At 34.7% G+C, this 24,740-nt stretch overlaps 1 protein-coding gene and 1 long non-coding RNA gene across 2 annotated transcripts; one reads left to right on the forward strand and one right to left on the reverse strand.

Annotated features, from left to right (window-relative positions):
* Positions 1-1,126: 1,126 nt before the first annotated feature.
* Positions 1,127-24,407, reverse strand: LOC103447527 (beta-amyrin synthase-like). Its single transcript, XM_029088358.2, has 18 exons — positions 24,162-24,407; positions 23,760-23,945; positions 23,511-23,600; positions 23,185-23,382; positions 22,308-22,392; positions 19,844-20,010; positions 10,390-10,578; positions 8,879-8,992; positions 4,369-4,497; positions 4,015-4,137; positions 3,814-3,912; positions 3,646-3,702; positions 3,513-3,559; positions 3,281-3,424; positions 2,832-3,009; positions 2,624-2,704; positions 2,440-2,523; positions 1,127-1,523 (listed from the first exon to the last, which is right to left on the reverse strand). The coding sequence occupies exons 1-18, from the start codon at positions 24,360-24,362 to the stop codon at positions 1,392-1,394; spliced, it is 2,304 nt and encodes a 767-aa protein (XP_028944191.1). The 5' UTR covers positions 24,363-24,407; the 3' UTR covers positions 1,127-1,391.
* Positions 6,054-7,904, forward strand: LOC108174633 (uncharacterized). Its single transcript, XR_011572947.1, has 3 exons — positions 6,054-6,316; positions 7,026-7,088; positions 7,859-7,904. It is a non-coding gene; the product is annotated as an uncharacterized lncRNA (long non-coding RNA).
* Positions 24,408-24,740: the final 333 nt, after the last annotated feature.

Here is a 24,740-nt window from a genome sequence, read left to right on the forward strand (position 1 = left end):
ATTACTTGAACTTGATTCAATAGAGTCTAAAGTAATACAAATCACACTAAAATGATCTTAAATTTATTTCAGATGATGGGCATATTGATCATGTACTAGATATGGGGACCTCATGGGCTTTTCGCACAACAAATTCCACGGGAAGCCTAACCTAATTAACATGATTTAATTTGTTTGAGTTTTCTCTTAATATATATCTAATTAAGAATACAATTTTTTTTTCTTCTCAAATAAAAAAAAAAGAATACAATTTTTTAAGGGAATTATTGTTCGCACTGTAAAATTTTTATTTTGCACTCCAAATTTTCTATAATTAAAAAGAATATTGCATGCAGTTATGAAGAATGTAGAATGAGATTTTTTGAGTGTTAATAACAATTTTTTTTTTAAATATCACAAGTTTCTTTAATATATATAGACACTGTTTTGTTAATACCATAATTTTATTAGCTATAGTTTTATTTTTTTTGAGAACTTTTTATTAGCTATAGTTTGGTTTAAACTTATTATACATGGATTTATATTTAACTATCACAAGTTTAAAAGCAAGTTTGTTATGCTAACTTATCAAGTACCAATCACTTCATTGCCAACTTACTTTTTTTTTTAATGGGGGAAATGATAAGCCACGGTTATCCACCTCTTTTAGGCCCAGAGAGGCTATGATGAATTTCACCCTGCTTGTGGCCACAATCAAGCAAACTCACCAGCTCGGCAACATCAAACCCGTTGTTTATTGGGGAGTCGCAATCTACGCCTTTACCATTGGACCACTTATTGTGTTTCATTTCAACTTATCATGTAAAGGATATTGACTATCTTTTTTTTTTCTTTTTTTCTTTTTCCTTTTCCGAGGGGTTAAAAACGTAAGTATCATAGTCAAATATTTTATTTTATTTTATTTGTATTTCTAAGATAATATCTTGTCTGCTACCTCTCGTAGTACCACTGCAATTTGTTTTCTTACTACTCGGTATGATGCATTACATAAATATAAGCATGCAAATCTATGTATTAGATCAATAAAATTTTTTTTTATGTATTACAGTTTACTTACAAGAAATAATCCAAGAAAAATGAAATGACATTAAGGCAGATAGCTCAAATACAGGAAAATAAACAACACAAGACTAAACATTATTGATGCAGAATTGTATTATTGTACGTAAATAGAATTTACCGTTGTAATAGTTACAATACCATTCACTAATATGCAAACATAATCAACTGTTGCACACTCGAGCATCATGCAGACTGATATTAATATATATTTGGATCCTTATATATCAGTCATGAAGATGAAGTCCCATGATTATTTATAAACACATACAATATCATTCCTCTCATCAATGTGAGATTTATTCTCAACCATTTATAAATCTTTTGTTGTATTAAACACCTGCGGCGGAAGCCAATGGAACCTGCATGCAGCTGCAGTATTCTGCAAGAGCCATTAACGGGAAAGTAATGCAATAATTTGCGTAGTGTAACATGCAATTACTAAAGAAACCACCTGTCAATTCCTGCAAAAAAAAAAAAATTAAAATTAAAGTTAGTTAGAATGGTAGTTTAATTATTTATTTTCCGCTCCTCCACTTGCATAGTTGCATATCAGTGAATGCATATTATTTTTAAGAAAAAAGCTAATTAACCATCATTATCCAATATTTATATATGAGAATATGACTTTAATCCTTTGAAACTTAACTTTCGTTAGATAAAATCAAACATTAACTTTTTACTTTAAAACTTATTGACTAGGCTCCACACAAGCAAATACATTAATTATGTTTGACTTCACCAATTGTACATTTTCGAATGCCTAAAATACCCTTAATAACATTTTTTACCTATACAATTAATTGTATACGAATTAAAAGGTGGATTAATGATTCTTGAAAAGACAAATAAGCATTAATATGTCTTCATACTGTGATTATAAGTAGCTAAAAAAGGTCAAGAGGAGTAATTAGAATTTAATGCCCATATTATGTGGGCATGATTGAAGTCAAAATTGGAGGGTTGTGTGAGAAAACGTTAGAAGGGTAGTGGCATATGTTGTAAATTATCTGAAGTAATAGGTCAATTAATTTTTAACATGGCATCAAATTTGAATTTTGGGTTTATATTGGATGTTTAAAGATAAATGAGTTTTTATTTAAAAATCACGAGTTGTATGAGTCTATATCTAAAAAAGGTCGTACCCAGTGCACAAGGCTCCCGCTTTACGCAGGGTTTGGGAGAGGTGAATGTCGGCTAGCCTTACCCCCATTTATGGAGAGGCTGCTCCCAAGTCTTGAACCCGAGACCTACCGCTCATGGACGAAGGCACTTGCCATCGCACCAAGTGCGACCTCTTTGTATGAGTCTATATCTAAAGAACATAAATATTCATTTTTCCTCTGAGAAATGATTATCTAGCAGCATAGAAAGCGGTACCTGTTGAGGGAATCCACCGTTCTCCATCTGAGAATTGATTAACAGCTTCGCAGCACGGTGAAGAGGAGTCGGGTCTCTTTCTGCCTATTACAATTTTATAAAACAAGTGTTAATTAATGCTTAATAGCTGAATGAAATTTTGTTTACGAGACTATTTTTAGTTTTTTAAAAGTCATTAGTTCACCTGCTGGGCATGAATTAAACCCATTAAAGCCCATGCAGTTTGTACTAAGTTTGATCTTCTTCCTTCGAGTGGTATTAATTTCTGCATAACAATAAAGAACCAAGCCATTTCTGCTGCTTAGAGAAGACACAAAATTTCTGGTGTTTTTCACTATGCCAACTAGCCAAGATAACCGAACACCATTGTTTGGGCATGAAATCCTAGTTACCTTGTTTGGGCATGAAAGGTAGCTCTCTCCCCATCCACCATCATCTCCTTGGGTTGTAAGTAGAAAGCGAACACCATTGCGCATAGCCGGACAATTGTAATAAGTTTTTCCAGCAGCTGCCAAACCTTTAAGCGCAAACCATGCACCGTATGTGAAGCAAATTCCCCAAACTGCATACCTGTAATGATTTCCCATATGTAATTAATTTCATTTTCTTTTTACCAAAGTAAATAGAGGATTAGGCGATGTTAGCTCCTCAGTATTAATCTGAATGGTGCCCACAATCCCTATTATCTTAACAAACCTATAGCAGAGAAGTTGTGATAGGTTATGAAGATAAGAAGCAACAGCACAAGGAAGACAAAAATCCCACCCAAATGGTTTCAAATGTTTAAGTGTCAAAGAAATGTTTGGAACAAATTTTAAACCTTCAAATGCACAGAGCATACCATGAACCATCAGGGTTTTGTGTGTCTTCAAGATATTGTGCAGCGCGAACAATAAATTCTTCTATCTCTTCCTTCCTATGCTCAGGATGTAACTTTTTGAACAAAACCATAGTTTGTAATGCCGAGGAAGTGAGCTCAACATACCTAGATCAGTTATGGTTTAATTATTTTATTTGGAGCCAAGAATATGAAGAAAAGATTAATGAAATGAAGAGCAAGATCAGGATCTTACTCATGCTCAATGACGATGTTCTCAAGAAAATCCACGGGATTAAGCATCTAGAAAGAGACAAATTAAAAAGACAACTTGTAGTGATATATGCTACATAAAATGTAAATTGTATGCTTACTCCCAATTACCATACCTCCAACCATGATGGAGCTCCTGCTGGCTCCCATATTGATACACCACCATTTTTACTCTGCATATGAATAATTCATAGAACCTTCTCTTTTCATCCATTAAAGTAATGGAACTTAAGGAAAGCCAGAGTACCAGAAAAGGAAAGACTTCAGAAAAGCACTAAACACACCTGCATAGTGAGCAGGAAGTTAACAGCATCATATCCTCGCTCCAGTTCGATTTTATCACCAACAATTTCTGATGGCATCATTGAGAGTAGTAGGCAACACTGTGTACAAGAGAATATATCATACAGAGTTTTGAAGTAAGATGTATTGCATGCATTTTCAGAAGCTTATAAATTCTCAATATGGTTTAATTGTTGCTTTACCTTCAGATTTTCTGAAAGGGAATCAGAAGCTGGCAATCCGTGATCTTGATCAGACAAAGTCCATGATCCCTTCGAAGTGCATCGAAACATGCTCTTAAAATCACCAACAGGATTATCCCTCACCTTCAAAATTGTAGTGGGATGTACAGAACAAGTAAGCCCTTGACGATCAAATTTGTAGTGGGATATATAGATCATTTTGGACGAATTTTATTAGTAACCTCAGTTTCTTCTTGGGTTTTCATTGATTTTTCTAAAAAAACCTAAGGATGATTGGAGTAATATCTTTTACATCATAGATTAAAGAAGGGAATGAATACAATTGAGCATATAATTCTTATATAACTAAAAAACCTGGGATTTCTTTATGAAGTCATGTCCTTTCATAAGTGTGGGACCAGTCTCAGAAGCACTTAGGTTGCGAGTGGCAGCAAGAAAAGCTTCAATGATATAAGCAATATCCCAAGATTGAGTACCCAGACTCTGCACAGTATGATGGCAACAGTCCAAACTCAGCGCCTCATTGTCTCTTGGAGAACCATATTCAGCAATTAAAACGACTATATAATTTTTTTAAAGGAAGACTCCACGGTACCTTATTAAAAAAAAGAGATATCGGTACAATCTAAGAGACACTATGATGACTCTATATTATATTTAAGGGTACATAATATGATAAGGTTCATGTTAGTGACAAAGAATGATGTGATTTATTACGATAATAAGATTAATAGTTACATTGTGGACGTCCTATACATTGTCAAGGTAAGTTTGTGTACTTCAACATGATTCAATTACAAAATTCCATTTATTGTTATACCAATGACATACTATTATAGTATAGACATTTGTTATTAGGGAATGTTATGAACTTACAACATTGTTATCGTGTTACAACATAAACCAACATACAAGATCTAAGGTAAGGTTACACCGTAATAGTTCAAATTTACACTACCCAGTTACCTACTTATAGTAACGTTATATTCAAGGGGTTTTTGAACATTAGTCCTTGAAAAAAATTGAAATTAAAAAAAAAAAAATCTGGTGTTAGATACATATTGATTTTAATTCTTTAAAGTGTACCTTTATTAAAATTCATATTCTATTTTTATTTAATGTCTTCATTAAAAATTTTGATTTTATTAATATGCACATTTTAATTCTTTCAGTTATAAATAAACCTAAATGAGAAAAACTTTAAAGAAATTAGTGATGCATTAGAAAAATATGTAATTACATAAGTTTGCAGAAATGATCCCCTTTTAAAAGAAAAAAAAATTAAGTTAACGTGTTTGTACCTAAATGTCTATACCTAAATGTTTGTATCGAAATACATTATAATGAATTAGTATACCTAAATATTTCTACCGAAATATTGCGTACCTAAATTTTTGTACCGAAATATATTTATAATGAGTTAGTATACCTAAAATATATGTACCAAAATATATTATAATAAATTACTTAGACTTGGAAAAAGGAAAATTATGAAATTACCAAAAAATAAAATAAAAATGACATAGAACATAAATACTAACATTTAAATAAAACAAGGGACTAAACTCAATTTTGAATCTTGTATCAGGCATTAAACTAAACCTCATCTTATTTAAATATTAAAATCTATTTTTCTACATATTTTTTACTACCACTAATGATATTGGTATCTCTATACCAAGGTTCCGCTTTATGGTGTGGACGTTAGGTTACACCGTAATGGTTCAAATTTACACTTCAAAGTTATATAATTATTTTATTGTTATATTTAATTACACCAAATGATGTCGGTATTACCATACGTACATTGCTCTTTAGGGTCTAGACGTTAAATTACATTGTTAAAGGTAGTATATTACAGTTGAACGTTATTGCATTAGAGTTTAACATTTAAATTAAATGATGCCGGTACCTTTATTTTTATTTAAGTACTGTAGATGGATCCTAGAACTGAAATTCAGTAGTAACAAATTCAATATATACTAAAACTGAAAATCAATTGAAATACTGTTGATAATAACATTGTAGTTCCGATTTTTTCCTTGCTTAGTTTGTATTATTATAAGTCTGCCATTCTGTCCGCTGAGTTCTTGAGCCGTCGTTTACTCTCTTGGACAGCACAGCGAGAAAACTCAATTTCCTCCTCCACGTCTACGTTCGCTCGACTTCAATTCGAACCAAAAAAATCTCCGACAGCCCGCACAACCCATCAAACCCTAGAAATCATTTCTTTTTTTGGGCATCCGGAGGGCTCCTCCTTATTTGTCTCTGCTCTTTGTTCTCTCCATTCGATTCAATTTCGGTGAGTTCTTCGTTGATCCTTGCCCTCATAGTTTCCTAATTTGATTTTCTTGGGTGTCTTTAGCCGTCATTTTGATCTGGGTTTTCTGAGTTGTTGCTTTTAGTTTTTGGGTTTTAATTTTTTCGGTGGTTTGATGAATCTGTGTGCGAGTATTTGGTGTTTTGTTAATTAAGTTGTATTTGGGGCCTAGGGTAAGCTCAGAAACTAAAAGAATTGAGTTCTACTGATGAAATAGGTTTCTTTTGGGAATGCTGTTAGTAGTTTGAATGGCTTACGTATAAACATACATTGAACTCCTTCAATTCTATTCCTTTATGAATAGTTTAATTGATACGGCCTATTTGTTGATGAGATAGTCTATCAAAACGTTATGTAGTTCTACCAAAAGGTTATGGAGTTCAATGCGCGAGGAATTATCTGCATACCTGAAGGATGAATTTAAGGTAAATTATACTAAAGATGGTAGTAACTCATCTCTACCTCCTTCCCCTCTACTTGCACCAATTGTGACAGATTTTCCTTTTTGGTTCTATCTCAGGAGTTTTTCAAAGAGAAAGTTCGTGAACGAAAGAAATCTAATCCAGAGATATTTTATTTTTTGGCAGATATATATCATGCATTATATTTGGGTGTTTGAACATGTTTGTCTAAAAGTATACTCTGTTTTTTAGCGTACAACTTTTTCTCTTTCCTATTATATATTTTATAGGCCAAAGAAGCCCAGAGAAAAGCTATTGAAGTAAGAAGTGAAGAGCTAAAGCAGCATTTGAAAGTATGATTTAAGTTTTACTCTGTACTTACACAAGATACTCCTGACATTTCAAATACAGTAACTTCCCAAACACTGATAATTTGGTTTTCTATTGGTATATGTGAAACCAGCTTGATATACGTTACAAGGTTGAGGGTTGAGGATAGTTGGCAAATAACAAAAGTAATTTATTGTCTAGCGTATATAATAAAACCAACCATAGAATAAGAGTGTCGTTTTGCTCTAAGTTTTTGAATTAATGTAAGAATGGTTTTCTTATTTAACTTGCCAAATGCATAAATAATTAGATTATTCTGTAGTATTTTGCTGTGGTGGTATTAATTTTTTTTTGAGTACATCGTATTTTTACACTAAAGGGAGGAGGAGTTCGGCTAAGCCACACAATGGAAAGCCTAATTTGGTATCGAATTCGCTATCCACGAGATTTAAACCTAAAACCTCTCACTTCCAGGTGAAGATGAATACCACCAGACCGTAGTACTGAGTGACTTATTCTGTTTTTAGATGGCTTAATCTGGCTTATTCTGTAATTTTCATGTCTAATTAGGTACTAATGTTTCTACTTTCTGTGTTCTGTAAATTTTTTTGGTCATGAGTTGTTATTAGTTTCTATTGACAAGGAAATGCTTGAGTTTGCAATTCAACCCATAGATTTAATGTAATTGTATTTTATCGTATTTATGAGGAAATCTATATACGGTCTATGACAATAAATTACTAGCCTTCATATTGGTTTGTTATAATTAATTTGGAATGGTTGGTTTCAGCAGCCATCTAAGAAGGAACAAATTGATGTGGAATGAGATATTGCCAATGCCAATGAATTGTGGAGCTCATTATCGATTCTTGGCCTGATGCAAGTACTCCACTTTATGTTTTTCTGTCTGCCATGTGTTTTCTTCTTTTGTTTAAAATAGAAGTCTTAGTTCCAATAAAAATATAACCTCTTTTAACACTTTGTATATGCATGAATTACCCCAAACTAGAGTTACTATATTTTATGCCTCTTTTCTTTCTATTTTTGTACTCAAGGAGGTATTTAATATGTCATAGAAGGTCAAAGGCCTTTGCTTTAATTTCCAAATCATCAAATTGAATGTGCTTATGTAATCTTAATATTGATTTTATTTATTTATTTATTTTTATTTATTAGTATTTGACTCTTCTCCAATTCTCCCTTTCGACCCTTTTAATCTTCTTTTGTTTCGATTTTGATAATTACCAAGTTGAAATTTGTAATTAATAAGTTGGATTTTATATTTAATTTAATCTGTAAATTTTGTAAAATATGCAGGGGAAGTTCAAAGTCGAGAGGGGTACACACATATTAAGCATATGTATCTCAGTCGGATTGTAGATTTTGTATGTAAATAGTATGTATCTTAGTTCGATTGTAGATTTTGTGTGATTTTTAACAGGACTATCAAATCTTTTTCATGTAAATTGCATGTAATACACATCAAGTAGTACTAGATACAAAGTTTTTGTATGATTTTCAATCCCACAACACCGCGCGGGGCATTCCTTGCAAGTTTATACTAGAAGTGGGTGTGCAATACCAACAATAATAAATTTTGGGGATTAATAAAAGAAATAAACCCTCCTTATTTTATGAAAAATGCTAGAGAGACTATAATTTGTAAATCATTTTGGAACCATTTCTCTAATGCTTTTATTAGATATATGGTTTAAATGTCGTTTACAAAATATGGTCCCTCTATCATCACCTAATATTTAAACAATATTCCGACATTGCCTCTTGTTTTCTCTATTTTATGGGCTGTACTAACCTGCATTTTCATGCCATCTTCTGCAACCCATAGGAAGTCTGGAACCCGAGCAAGATGCTTTTTGAAAGAATCACCATCGGGGTCTTCAACCCAACAAGCAAGCATGCATAGTGTCTTTGCATTTCAAGCCGTATAAATATTTTAGAAGAGAATCAGAAAAACAAATAGTGGCATAGTGCCTTTCCATTTCAAGTCGTATTAATTATCCTTACTATTTTATTTTTATCACAAATAATACATGAAATTAGTCTAACCCTAACAAAATGGTTTCTAAAATAAAACTCGATCAATGTCGTCCTTAAATATGAATGCTGCAAATCAATACCATTCTTCCTCCTTTTTACCATCAACTATTTTGTTAGCATGACGACATAGCATATGAGTGGGACCAATATGGCCACGCGAAACCTTCTTAAAATCATGATTTAAAAACTTAAAAGAAATCTAAAGATATAAAAATAATTATAAGTGCAATTTGAATATCTAAACTACTTATTAATAGAATCCTCTTTGTCAATCAAAGAGAATGAAAATATTATTTAGTCTTCTATCACAAAAAAATGATAAGCAATAATTTAATTTTTAAATTTTACTGTTTTTAATTTAACTCACACCTAAAAGTGATGTTAAGATATATCTAATTAAAAAAATAAAAATAAAAACCTCCCAGGCCACCCATTCTCTCTCTCCCCCTCTCTCCCCCTCTTCTTCCCTTTTTTTTTTTTTAAAAAAAAAAAAAAGTGTTCTTACACACAAAGTGTGTAGACACAAATACAAGTTAAATATAAAGAAAAATGTTTGGAAAAAAAAAGGGAAAAAAGTGTAGCAGAACCTCAACTACCAAAATCATCCCCTTCCATTCTTTTTCTTCTTATTCCATATCGACCACTACCCGGTATTGGTGTGTCCCGCCGTCCTCCACTTCTTTCGTCCGAAGATAAAACTCATGGCTAACAGACCCGCGACGAACCGACGAACCCGTGTACTTTCAGGCCTTTCTCGCCTTCTCCAGACGCTATGCACGCAACAACTTCTCCTGTCTAAATTCAACCCACGATAACCTTCTCTAGCGGGGATTCAAAGGGAAATTTTCAAACAGCTATGAGATTTTATGCTTTTCCACTGTTATCATCGAAAAAAAATTCCTTTGATAAGGGTACTGGACCCAATACATGAATTTTTCACAAATCATGAGTAGATTAAAAAAAATATTTTTTAACTGCTTTTTTTCTTTTTTATTTATTGTTACTATAGAATTTTAATTAGTTTGGTAAATTCTTTCATTTTTATTTTTAATCCATTTGACCCTATTTAATTAAAAATGTCCGGTGATATGTGTGCCATGTGAGCACACTAGTAAAATATTTGGCGAAAATGAATGGAATGATGATATTGATTTGGAGCACTTATATTTAAAGACTACATTTATCAATTTTCATTTTTAATGACCATCTTAATGAGGTTGATCAATTTCAGATACTATTTATGATATAAACACCATTATTAATTACCTTTTCTACACTTCCAATGGTAATATACCGACTGCTCTCATCTTCATAATGTATGTGTTTGATTGCTTCTTGAAGAGCTTTCTCTCTCAACTTGGTAAAGGGCCAAACGTTAAGAAGAGGCTCAGTAATCATGTACATGGAATCCCACACCAAATCTTGCATCCATGGATGGGGAAAGTATATGTCCACCTGCATGCATGTATTATACAAAATTTTCAATCTCGTAATCCCACATGATATGTACATCCTTAGTGTGAAAGACATTAAAACTAATATGATAAGTAAATGAGATACATCTAGCATTACTCTACTATGAAATAAATCATGTATTCTAATATATATATATATATATATATAGTATATGTCCACCTGCATGCATGTATTACACAAAATTTTCAATCTCGTAATCCCACATGATATGTACATCCTTAGTGTGAAAGACATTAAAACTAATATGATAAGTAAATGAGATACATCTAGCATTACTCTACTATGAAATAAATCATGTATTCTAATATATATATATATATATATTGTTGTGAATAGAATAACTATTTAGAAATATGATTGTGTAAACTTAACACATAATCCTAATACGATTTGAAGACTAAATCCTCATAGGTTTGTATCACTTGTAAGGCAAGAAAATCCATCATGATTAGTATAAATAAAGGTATAAGGCCAAGAGGCGAGGGCATAATTCTCATACACTTAAGCCCTTCTCTCTAACCCACTTTTTAAATTAGTTTCACATCACGCCATCAACACAACATGTCTCTGCAAGAAGGAGAGGATCTTGAAGAAAACCCCGCGAAAGCTTTTTCACCATTTCATCAACATCCAAGTAATCATAAACCCTAATCTATTTGATATCAATTTAATTTAGGTCATGATTACTAAGATTACTATTCTGAGTTATATGCAAGTTATATGTTGATGAATATGTGTAGGTATATCAAGAAAGAAAGAAAAACGAAGGACGCCAAAACCCTAAATTGCAGAAGTTGGGGCTAGAGTCGCGCTAGTCCTAGCCCAGGTCCAGACGACATGTCGTTTGGCATGTCTTCTTCTTCCCAATCTGTCGCCGCCTCCCTGCTTTGTGCAATCGTAAGGGCTGCGATCCCAAGACACATCCGACGATTTTTGTTGTCGATGAATACATGTTGAGTGAATATTCATTCTAATCTCGAGCCCAAAGTTGCGAGCGTGCCATTTAAAAACTTGGGGTTTTTTTCCTAGAAGCACACACACCAACCATGTTGAGAGTTGTTGAGTTTTGGTTTCAATATTTGTTGTATATTTCATTATGAATGTTACAAGAGAGTGAATGCAACTCTTATAGAGAGCCAAAAGAAAGCTACAATAGATTGTAGGATAACTACACAAACACAATCTCTAAAATCTGCCCTCACAAGTGGAAAAGCAAAAACCAAATTACAAGTAAAGAAGCTTTTACAAGCAACTAAGAAATGTTGATGTAAGGTGAATGACAAGCTATGGAAAGGTTGATGTAAGATGAATGACAAGCTATGGAAAGTGAGGTTGATGTAAGGTGAAGGACAAGCTATGGAAAGGTTGATGTAAGGTGAATGACAAGCTATGGAAAGTGAGGTTGATATGGAAAGTGAGGTTGATGTAAGATGAATGACAAGCTATGGAAAGGTTGATGTAAGGTGAATGATAAGCTATGAAAAGTGACTTTAGCCTATGACTTAGCTAAAGTGAGGATGACAACTTATACTTACAACCCATCCATACAAACCAGTTTCAATACACCCCCTCAAGCTGGATCAAGGGGATTAATTGATCCAAGCTTGCACAACAAATGTTGAAACTGAGTAGAGTCTAGTGCTTTTGTGAATAAATCAGCAAGTTGATCGTGGCTTTGGATTGAACTTGAGCACGAATATAATGGCAGTCAACTTCAATATGTTTGGTCCTTTCATGGAATACTGGATTTGAGGCAATGTGCATGGTAGCTTGGTTATCACAATACAAGGACGTAGGTGTCATGCTTGTGAATCCAAGCTCGGAAAGAAGACCTTTCAACCATATGAGTTCACAGGCTGTTGCTGTCATAGCCCTATACTCAGCTTTGGCACTAGATCAAGCAATAACAGTTTGTTTCTTGTTCTTCCAAGTGACAAGGTTCCCTCCAACAAATGTGCAAAAACCTGTTGTGGATTTTCGATCAAGGGCATTTCCAGCTCAGTCAGCATCTGTGTAGGCCAAGATGTGATTTGATCCATTGTTCTTCATAATTATCCCCATTCCTACTGAGCCTTTGAGATATCGAAGTATTCTCTTGACGATTTCCCAGTGAATTAGAGTAGGAAAGTGCATGAACTGACTGGCTATACTAACTGAATAGGAGATATCAGGCCTAGTAATGGTGAGATAAATAAGTTTCCCAACCATTCACTGATAAACACTAGGGTCCGAGAGAGGTTCACATTTTTCATGCCACTGAAGTTTGCTAGCTAGGGGTGTTCGAGCTGGTTTACATTCCATTATGTTAGCTTCATCTAGAAGATCAAGAACATACTTTCTTTGATTCAAGAACAATCCATTTGAAAAGGTAGCTGCCTCAATTCCAAGAAAGTATTTCAAGAGCCCTAAGTCTTTAATGGCAAATGTTTGGTGAAGTGACTGCTTAAGCGTATTGATTTCACTTATATTGTCACCTGTAATAATTAGGTCGTCAACATATATAAGTACTACCAATTTGCCAGCAATATTACTTCGAACAAACAAAGAAGAGTCAGCATGACTCATTTTGAACCCTGCAGCTTCAAGGACTGAACTAAGCTTCGAATACCAAGCTCAAGGGGACTATTTGAGACCATATATGGCTTTGTGAAGTCTGCAGACCTTGTTGGGTTCATTTTCTCTTGAATGACCAGGAGGCAACTTCATGTACACTTCTTCTTCAAGATCCCCATGAAGAAATGCATTCTTCACATCCATTTGGAATAAGGGCTATGCATTATTGACTGCCACATACAACAATATCCTCACTGTGTTCATTTTGGCAATAGGAGCAAATGTCTCCTTATAGTCAAAGCCATAAGCTTGAGTAAAGCCTTGAGCTACTAATCGTGCCTTGTGTCTTTCAATGCTTCCATTGGAGTTGAATTTGGTCTTATATATCCACATATTTCCCACGACCTTCTTGCCATTCAGAGCTTGAAGCTCTTTAGTCATAGCATCTTGCCACTCAGGCATGCATGTGGCTTCATGAAAATTCCTTGGTTCGAAAGTGTGAGACACTTTGTTAAGGAAAGAAGTATGAGAAGATGAGAATCTGTGATAAGAAATGGCTGCAGAGATAGGATGCCTTGCAATGTAAGTAACATACTCTTGTAACCTCACTGGTGGATGTCTATCTCATGTAGGATTTCTTCTTGGTGCACTTATAACTTGCTGATTTTGTTGAGCTTCTGATGGTTCAGATGAGCTTGGCACTGCATCAGTTACACTCTCAGTGAGTTGAGAATTATCAGTGCTGATATGAGCAGGAGTGACTTCATGAATTTCTGCTGGAATAGGTAGTGGAAATAGGTCCATAAGATCTTCCATATTAGCATTAGTCTCTAACCCTTTGTGGAAATAAGGTGAATATTCATCAAATCGCACATCTCTAGAGACTGCCAGCTTTCCCGTGTTATGGTTGTACACTTTGTAACCCTTTTAAGAACTTACGTATCCTATAAACACACATTTGACAGCTCGATGGTCTAGTTTGTCACGATGGAGAGCTTGAATATGCACATAACAAGTACAACCAAAGGTCCTAAGGTGAGACAAGCTTATAGGCTTGCCCTTTATGACTTCAAAAGGAGATTTAGTATTCAACACCCGAGTTGGCAGTCTATTAATGATGTATGTGGCAGTGAGTAAAGCTTGAGACCAAAATTTCTTAGGAACATTCATTTGGATCATAAGTGATCGCGTCTTCTCCAATAAGTCTCGATTCTTTCTCTTTGCCACACCATTTTGTTGTGGTGTACCAACACAGCTAGTTTGATGCAAAATGCCATGATTGCTCAAGTAATTACTCATGTTATTGGAAGTGTACTCGGTACCATTATCTGATCTTAACATATATAACTTAGATGAAAATTGATTGGTGATTAGGTTGTGAAAGTCCTTAAAAGCATCAAACAAATCACTTTTAAGTTTTAAAAGATACAACCAGGTTACTCTAGAATAATGTAGCATAATATTTATACCCATCAAAGGATTCTACATGAGAAGGACCCAAAATATCAGAGTGAACAAGCTCAAAAAGTTTACTAGTTCTAGAATTAGAGGAAACAAAAGGAAGTCTAGTGGCTTTTGACATTTGACAAGTTTCACACTCCAATGTGTTTTTACAAAAAAAGGGAAACAACTTAGTCATCACATGTTCTAAGGGATGGACAAGGCGTTGATGCCAGAGTTGGTGTTCCTAAACTTGACTTAAGTTAACACTGAGTTTTTTAAAAAAATTGGACTCCTTTGAGAGATAGTAGAGTCCATTCAAGAAGAACCCTTCACTAATCTTCTTCTGAGTAACTCGGTCTTGAAACACAACATTGTGAGGGGAAAATATGGCAAGACAGTCTAAGGTTTTTGTGATTTTTCCTATTGACAAGAGCTGAAAAGGAAAAGAAGGTACATAGAGAGCAATGAAATCAGTATGCTCACTTAACAATCTAATATTTCCTTTCCCTAGAATAGGTTCCCCTTTCCCATTTGCAACAGATACATGAATTGGATCAATAGTTCTTTGAAAATCGTGGAGACTAGAGGGTTTATTAGTTATATGATCAGTGGCACCAGAGTCAATAATCTAAAAATCATGTGTAACATTTGCATTAAGAGCATGGAAATGGCACTGATAATACATGGAGTCTTGCCTTTCAATGTGTTCTCCGAGTCAGCTATGAATCCAGCAAATTTCCCTAGCATTGCAGTAGGGTTTTCAGGTGTCATTTCATCAGGTTCAGTGCTTCCTTGCTTCTTTTGAAGAAAAGCAGCAAACTCGTTGATCAAAGGCACAAGATTTGTTGAGAAATTGGCCATCCCATCAGTTGAGGAACAAGCTGAATGAAATGCTTTTGTAGTGACTCCACCTTTCCTATCTTTGATCATCATGCCTTCTTTATCAAACTTATGCTTTAACTCCGGATGAAGAATCGAACATTTTTCACTCAAATCTCCCTTCATGTTGCAATAAGAACATTTCCAGTCTGCTTTCTTGCCAAGCACCCTATCACCAGTTGCTTTATGATTTGTTATGAAAACCCTAGCTTCAGAGTTGGATTTGGGCTCAACGTTCATCATTCTTTGTCGAGTTTCTTCTCTCTGGACTGCATGACACACAGTGGTAAAGGATGGCAGCTCTTGAGTCATTAACAAGTGACTACGCAGGTCTTCATACTCCGCTCCCAAGCTTGCTAAGAGTTGAAAAACCTTGTCTTCATCAGCCCTCTTCAGTAGCACAACGAAATCAGTCGTGTGTGGACGATACATATCGAGTTCATTCCACATGGATTTCATACTTCCAAGGTGTTGAACAAATGAGTGATCACCTTGCTTTAAACTAGCCATACTCTTCAATTGAAAGATGCGAACTGAGTTGATTTGGCTGCTATACATGCCTTTGACAGACTCCCATAGGAGAAGGGAAGACTCTGAGTAGCTGAAAAGCTCAGACAGTTTTGGCTCCATGGAGTTAAGTAACTAGGACATGACCAGCTGATCAGTAGTATGCCATGCATCGTAAGTTGGTGAAGTGGATTCTGAGGGCTCAAAGCTTCCATTGATAAACCCTAGCTTCGATCTTCCTCCTAGAGCAAGTGACACAGCTCTTGACCAAGGAAGGTAGTTGAACTCGTTCAGTAGCACCGAGCAGAGTCGTTGATTTCGATTGTTCTCAACCTCTTGGGTTAAGTTTGGGGAGGAGGATGAGACATTGTCGGCACTAGACACGTTTTCTTCTGCCATATCTATCGATGATGAGCAAATGAAAAAGTAAAAAAAAAAAAAAAAAAAACAGAGTCAGGACCCTATGGTTCCTGCTCTGATACCATGTTGAGTTTTGGTTTCAATATTTGTTGTATATTTCATTATGAATGTTACAAGAGAGTGAAGGCAACTCTTATAGAGAGCCAAAAGAAAGCTACAATAGATTTTAGGATAACTACATAAACACAATCCCTAAAATCTGCCATCACAAGTGGAAAAGCAAAAACCAAATTACAAGTAAAGAAGCTTTTACAAGCAACTAAAAAACGGTTGATGTAAGGTGAATGACAAGCTACGGAAAGTGAGGTTGATGTAAGGTGAATGACAAGCTATGGAAAGGTTTATGTAAGGTGAATGATAAGTTATGGAAAGTGACTTTAGCCTATGACTTAGCTAAAGTGAGGATGACAACTCATACATACAATCCATCCATACAAACCGGTTTCAATAAGAATTTTTGACCTTTATGATGTAAATCCGTTAAACCAAACTTTGTCTCTAGAATCTATGGTTCTAGCTATAATGCCTATGAATTTTATTCAAGGCACTAGTTCACATTTTGGTTATTTACACAATGTCGAACATCGCTAAGCTCGATTTCACCGCTTTGGAGATATTTGGAAGAAACTATCTCAGCTAGATTCAAGACATGAAGTTCCACCTCATTGCAAAGTGTATTAGAGCAACCATCGAGGCTGAGAAACAAACAAGTGAAGTTGAGAAGGCAATCATTATGATCTTTATCTACTGCCACATGTATGATGCATTACAAACTGAATATATGTCGAAGGAAGATCCTCAAACTCTCTAGCCAACATTAGCCAATCGATTTGGTCACTAGAAGTTGATTAGTTTGCTTGAAGCTAGGCATGATTGGATTAATTTGAAACACCAAGACTAGAAGACTGTGAACGAATATAACTTCGAAGATAGAGCATTGTTCAAATGGTATATTGGTTCACCAATCGAACTACATCCAAAAGGTGTGCCACTTAATGGAAAAAGCAAAACCTTCAACTACTCTTATGGTTGCTCAAACTCTAGATGCAAAGCAATATCAATTTCTTCCTAAATATGATGAAGAAGAGGCCTTGGAACCTGAAATTCCTTACCTAAGTGCAACTAGAGCTTTATTGTATTTAGCTCTATACATTAGACTGCACATCTTCTTTGTTGTGAATCTTTTGGCAAACTACAATAATGGCCTACACGCAGACACTAGACAAGTTTTAAAGACATCATGCACCTTAAGGGTGCAATGGATATGAGCTTATTCTATCCCTACACATCGCCAAGCGGATCTAACTCCCTGATCCTCAGAATGAAGTCCGCCTTGTTGGTTATGCAACACTGGTTATTTATCTGACCCGGACAAGGTTCATTCTCAAATAGGTTATATCTTTACTGTTAGAAATACAACAATATCTTGGAGATCAACCAAACAATAGTTGTTAGAGCTGTTATGTTTTTATTTAAATATTTTAAATATATTTATGATTTGTTTTATTACAAACATTGAATATAAAACGTAAATTGTTATTAACCTTATAAATTGTCATTAACTTTATTATCAGTTCAGGATCATTAATTCACTAGAAATGTGAGAAAGCTTCTCACTTTAAAGATGAGATTCTTTCTTTGAATAGAAAAAAAGATCAAATCTATTTTTACATAATTTTTTATTCCGTTGTGATTTGGACGTTTTGATTTAGTCCGTTTTGTTTTCTTCTGCATTGATTACTTGCAGCTTTCTTTCCTTTAAATCATTTACATCCCCCAACGTCTCTTTTATTATATATATATATATATATATATATATATATATATATATATATATATATATATATATAAGTCCGAAGGATAAAAAATATATATATATAATAAGAAAAAAAGACAAGTTTTACAAATATTGAGTTAATAGCAACATATCGAAAAGGTGTGAGTTAGAAGGTTTTTCCGTTGTGCAAGGAAGAACCTTATCAGAAGAAGGTTATGGGCTGTTTTATCCTGGGGACGACGTGATATTTGTGAATTGCTTGCACACTTTTGGCAGAGCTGCGAAATGTCTTCAAGAGAGCGAATTAGTTCGCAACTCATCCCAAGAATCATTCACCACTCAAAGCTTCTACATTTTTCGGGTAACTTCGTTCCTTTCTATTTCAGATTCAACAATTTTAAGACGTTTCAATCTCCCATGAAATTGTGTTGACTGTATGTTATGTGTTAAATAGAATTCCTAACTCAAAATCGAATATCTCTCCTTATGAAAATTGAAAAATAAGAAACCAAATGTGTTGTATTTCAGAACTTGGGGTTGTTTAGCTTATGTTCGTAAACCTGATCCAAAAAGATCGAAATTGGCTAGTAGAGCATATGAATGTGTTTTTATTGGTTATGCATGTAATAGCAAAGCATATAGATTTTTTTATTTGAAAAACCATGTCATAATTGAGTCACTTGATGCTAATTTTTATGAGATTAAATTTCCTTTTAATCTTTGAAATAGTGGGGGTTCTAATTCTTCTAAAATTTATGAACCTACTGTCAGATACCCCTTTATGGGAGAAGAAGCAAGATGATTGAGAAACCTATTGTCATATACCCCTTTATGGGAGAAAAAGATTCCAGTCATACACGGTCTGAAGAAAATTTAGTTGATCCTTTGACGAAAGGACTAACATGAGAAAAAGTTTCGAAAAATCCTTTGATGAAAGGACTAACATGAGAAAAGGTTTGGAAAACCTTGAAAGGGATGGGACTAAAGCTCGTAGAAAATTGAGTCATTTGTGATAGCAACCTAACCTATAGACTGGAGATCCCAAGAAAAAGGTTCAAAGGGTAATAACAAGTCGCAAGTGATATGAGTGAAGTCTTGCTAATTTTAAATTGGAAATTATTTCATGTCCCTCCCTAAGAAGCATGGCATCCTGAAGCGTTTTTAGGTTGAGATTTTTTCTCTTAGTAAGGTCTATACTTTATGTTGAGTGGGATATCTACTGGACTACCGTAGCAAGATATTTGTGAGATTTTTTTATTTTTTTTTTGATATGCACATCTACTATGAGACTCGTGTTAACAATTACTGTACCTGTCGAGAACTGACGAAAAAAACCACCATCTCCTAATCATTATGTGATTACTTCTTAAGTTGTACACACTTAAGGAAGAGTGTTTGTGAATAGAATTATTAATTAGATACTTGATTGTGTAAACTTAGAATAGAATCTTAAAAGGATTTGAAGACCAAATCCTCATAGATTTGTATCACTTGCAAGGCAAGAAAATCATTAGTGTAAATAAAGATAAAAGGCCAAAGAGTGAAGACACAATTCTCATATGCCTAAGCTCTTCTCTCTCTGCCGTCTCATCTCTCTCACCCATTTTTATAATTAGTTTCACAATGTATATATATAAAAGGGAAATAAACGAATAATTAGCTGACCTGTGCACATAAATGGCGAACTTTGCCCCATTTGATTTTGTTGTGAGGCTGAATGTAGAGTTCTTCCCTCAACTGTAATATGAGTGGGGTTATTCGGCCGACGAACTTTTTTCCATACAGATACGACATGGGCATATACGTATTGCGGCAGTAGCACATCATGTTGGCTGCAACATATACAACACATATATTACATGGTGAAGAAATAATTGGGTTAGTGTTCGCTGCAACTTATATACAACACATATATTACATGGTGCAAAAAAATTGGGTTAATATATAAAGCCACAACAGAACTTGTTAATAGTTCAAACACACCATTTTGGAGTGCATGCTAACAAATTCGGAGTGTGAAAAGAAAATTAATACTTGGTAGAAGTAATGAGCTTTCGTGATCACTACATGCTGTAATCATTTGAGGTTGTTAGAATAATTTTGATTACTGAGTTCTTTACGATCGTGATTCTAAAAGATATTAAACGCTAGTCGGATGGCTAGTTAGAGTTTAATGCCTAGGTGGCCAAGCGGGAACCTAAAATTATTATAAAACATGAATATTATTTAAAGTTATTGAGTTCTTTTTAACTAAAATTATTATTGGCCATCTATTCTGTAAAAAAAAAAACCTTGGGCCTGATTTAAAATATAAATAATATAAATATATATATATATATATATATAGAAAATGGTGGAGTGAGTGAAGGTGACGGCTAATGTTGTATAAAATGACACTTGATTTAAAAAACCCTAACCACAACATTAGCCGTCACCTTCACCCACCTCACCATTTTCTATATATATATATATATATATATATATATATCAAATGACACTTGATTTAAAGAACCCTAACCACAACATTAGCCTTCACCTTCACCCACCCCACCATTTTCTATATATATATATATATATATATATATATATATATATATATATATATATATATATCAAATGACACTTGATTTAAAAAATCCTAACCACAACATTAGCCATCACCTTCACCCACTCCACCATTTTCTCTCAAAACGGCGAGGCGATCTCTTTTCTCACTTTCTGCAACTTATCCCATTCTCCACTCTCACTCTCTGATGAACCCACCGTCACTCCCTTCCTCCTCTTTTCAGCCAAGTGAGGTCTGTGCAGAACCCAGAACCCATCTTCTGCAGAACCAATCTGTCAAAAGTTGCAAAGACGAGTTGCAGATGGTGAACGGCCGGTGATGAGATTCCTGCCGATGGTGAATCGGAAATTGTAGAACCGCCTAGACCGCCGCCTAGGCGGCTGCCTATTTCCTCCCCCTTTTGTGAACGCCCTGACCAAAATCACAGTGGAGCTCTGCCGCTTAGGACGATTTTTAGAACACTGCTTATTATTACTAAAAATGCTAAATGTTTTAAGACCATATTCTGTAATCATATGATGTAACGGTTGGTTGATGATTGAATTTTTTTTTAATGGTTTAAACAAGGTGATTTGAGATTTTATCTTCTTACGGATTCAATATTCTATTCAATTATTTATTTTAATCTATTAAATAAAAATAAAATAATTCATAATCATCCAATTAAAGTCAATCGAAACCAACCCATATGAATCTAATTATCAACTGTGACATATAGTTTAATTATCAACTGTGACATATAGTTCAAGTAGATGACCTATCTGGCCTAGTATTATCCTTGCTAAAAAATAGATATGTGAATCATTTCACCTTTTAACCTTCTTTTATATTTAAGGAAACTAATGAAAAAGGTTTGAAAAATTTGAGTTTTAATGATAAGGACAAAATAAAGGGTAAAGTGAATAGTACCAGGATTAACTTTTTAGTGTAAAAATGTGGTTTTTTGTTAAAGTGAATAGTACCGGGAGCATTTCGTTAAAGTTCCCTTTATATTTACTAACACATATGGAACTGAAAAAGTGTGAGTTAACTCTTGAAATATATAATCAAATACCTAAAATTCAACAATGAGATCAAACTAGGGAGGAACTGCTTTATCTAATACCCTTTCCTTGCTTTTCTTTTTTCCAAGTTTTCTAATTCGTTTTTCCCTCCCACTTTTGTTAAGTAAACATCTTTTTGTTTGGGTTATTATTGCACTTCTAATGTCTACGTAGCTTTGTTGACCTTTGTCCATAGGAAATGAAAGCATATAACCATTTGATAATAAATTATTCAAAGCGGAAAGTTATTAAGCTAAGGGACTAAGCAATTTAAGTTAATTATTAATCAATCTTTAAAGCTTCTTCATCGCATCTTCAGAAAGACAAATTTCTAGATCCATCACCATATGAGTTCATTATATATAAGTTCATTAATAAAGCAGTCCAAGTTGAAAGACCAACAACAATGTTTTTCAGGAAAATGTTGCACTTTTAGTTGAACATGAAGGAATACTCTTCATCCCAGCTTGCGCAACAGAGAGAGAGACGGCAACCTTATTAAACAATTGTCCATATGTACCTGGATGTATGGGAAGAATAGAAGGAAGTATCCAATACTCGGGAGGCATTGGGTTGCATCCGGACCAGTCAAACACTCCAAGTATCTGCATCAAAAGAAATTGGATCAGTTCATAAGTCCATGCGCACGCATAGACACATACATGCATGTGTGTTACGTATCATATAATACTTTACGTATGTATATATGATATACATAGAAGAATGCTCTCTTGGCAGAAAATACTTACATTATGTATAAATGTCGAACTCTTAATTTGGACCACACTTTCAAATAAGAATACATTTGATTAATGATATTGACATTCATAGTTAGTTTGATTACAATCTACAATATTTGGTATGTTGTCGTTTGGCCACAAATTTTCACAAAAAAATTGGAGATATTTTGTGTGCTAAATTCTAGACACAACCACAACAAAACCCAAATCCACTCTGAACTATGTGGTTTGACCCCCCCCCCCCCCCCAAAAAAAAGAAAAAGAAAAAGAAACTCCAAATCCACCAAATTCAACCCAAACATAATCCCTGACTCGCTCGTGACCAAATTGAACCGAAACAGAATCCCTAGCTCACCAAATTTGGTCAAACACCACAAGCACCATAACCAAATGGCCAGCATCAACATACAATTGAACTACGAGTTGACTTGATTCAAATCAAAAGAGATACGTAGGCAACTTGGGATTTATTCCAAGTGCAGCTACAAAACAAACACAACCACCATTCACCTCAAATGGCGGTGGAATTTCCGTCAACAACTACAGTTAAAAAGAACTGAGAATAATGTATAAACACTATAGATTAGTATGAGATACTAAACTTTCTTTTCGAATAAATTACTGTATAACTTGTGTACTTGAAAAAGGCCACACTACCGAAAGCCAAATCTTTCCCCAAGAAAGTATATTGGTTACACCGCCATGGTCAAGAATCCACTTTCTTCCTCTAGCCATGCCGTTGTCTTCACCTGCATCTGGTCCTTCTCCAAGCAAACGCAAACACACATAGTTGAAAGCCGTACCGAACATGCTGCTATGGCAACCCACGGCTAATCCCCATCCACCATCTTTGTTCTACACACATATATAAAAACTCGTTATTCAAGTAGCATACAGATCTTGGACTAGCTGATCATTAATGACAGAAAAAAAAAGGAGAAAATTTCAAACAATATAATAAGTATATGTGTGTATATATGAACCTGATGATTGTATATGCAACGCTTAACTTCTTTTCGATGTTCTGCAGATAATACAACATTAAGATGTCCAGTGATGTACAGACACATGACCTGTAAGAAGAAAGAAAAATTGTAGTATTTAGAAATATTGCATAATGATCCACTAATGAGAGCTCAAGTTTATGAAAAAGAAAAGAATTGATAATGAGGATATATATGTGTGTGTGTGTGTGTGTGTGTGTGTGTGTATTTGTGGTGAATTTGAATTACCAGAGTAGGTGTGTAAAACAATGGGCCAGAAAATTCAGCAGGCCAATGTCCGTGGCTTGATTGCAAGGCTGCAGTGAAACGGACAGCCCTCTTCAATGCTGCTGTCGCAGTTTCATGTGTGATTTCCTCACCTTCCTGGATCTTCAATGGAGGAATCGTTTGCTTGAAATTTTTCTCTCTTAAACACTGCATTAGTTAGTTGTAAGAAAATGCCTTTAAAATTAGCAAGAATAAGGGTTGTGACTCATGGTAGCTGGAGGCTGTGAGGGTTGGAGCTTATTTAATTATCATGCTCCTAAATAGTGACAAATATTCAGGCTCCGCCACTGATGTTTCTTTTATCTTTTACTTGGCTAGCTAGAATTATCATGATAAGTCTAATATTTGAGCCAAATTATGCACCTGCATTCTCCACAGTAAGTCACTGCTAGGTTTGACCTGGAATCGGTTTTGGTGGTAATTTTGACGAGCCTCTTCAATCTCAGCACGCTCTTGAGGAGTACCTGCATGGGGGTCAAACTCCCATGTCTGCCTCCCCGTGAAGTTGTTTGTGCTGAACAAAAATGGATCATTTTCACCCTCCCCAATTTTCAGCCTCCACATTTTCTTCCTTTGTTCTCCAATGCATGCAAACAAACAACTATATACACATACAATCTCTACAACAAAAGAGAGGGCAGAAGTCACTGTCTTTTTCAAACGCAACCAATTGCAGTCAATGAAACTTATTATGCACGACATGATAAAATGATTTAGATAGCCTTGTCGTACTAGTACTAGCATACGACAGAGCCTCAGGATACTTATGCACATCATTTTTCACTTTTTGAACAAGAATGACTTACGAAAGAGACTTGGCTGCTGAAAAATCAGCACAAGTCAGTGATTCGCTCTCAACAGGAAGGGCTGCTGATTCTTTGACTTAGATGGAATGAGTTCACCCCCACCACAATGTTACAATTCAATTTCGTTTCACGTGTC

Source organism: Malus domestica, chromosome 11 (genome assembly GCF_042453785.1).
Source record: "Malus domestica chromosome 11, GDT2T_hap1".
In the NCBI taxonomy this organism is placed as follows: domain Eukaryota; kingdom Viridiplantae; phylum Streptophyta; class Magnoliopsida; order Rosales; family Rosaceae; genus Malus; species Malus domestica.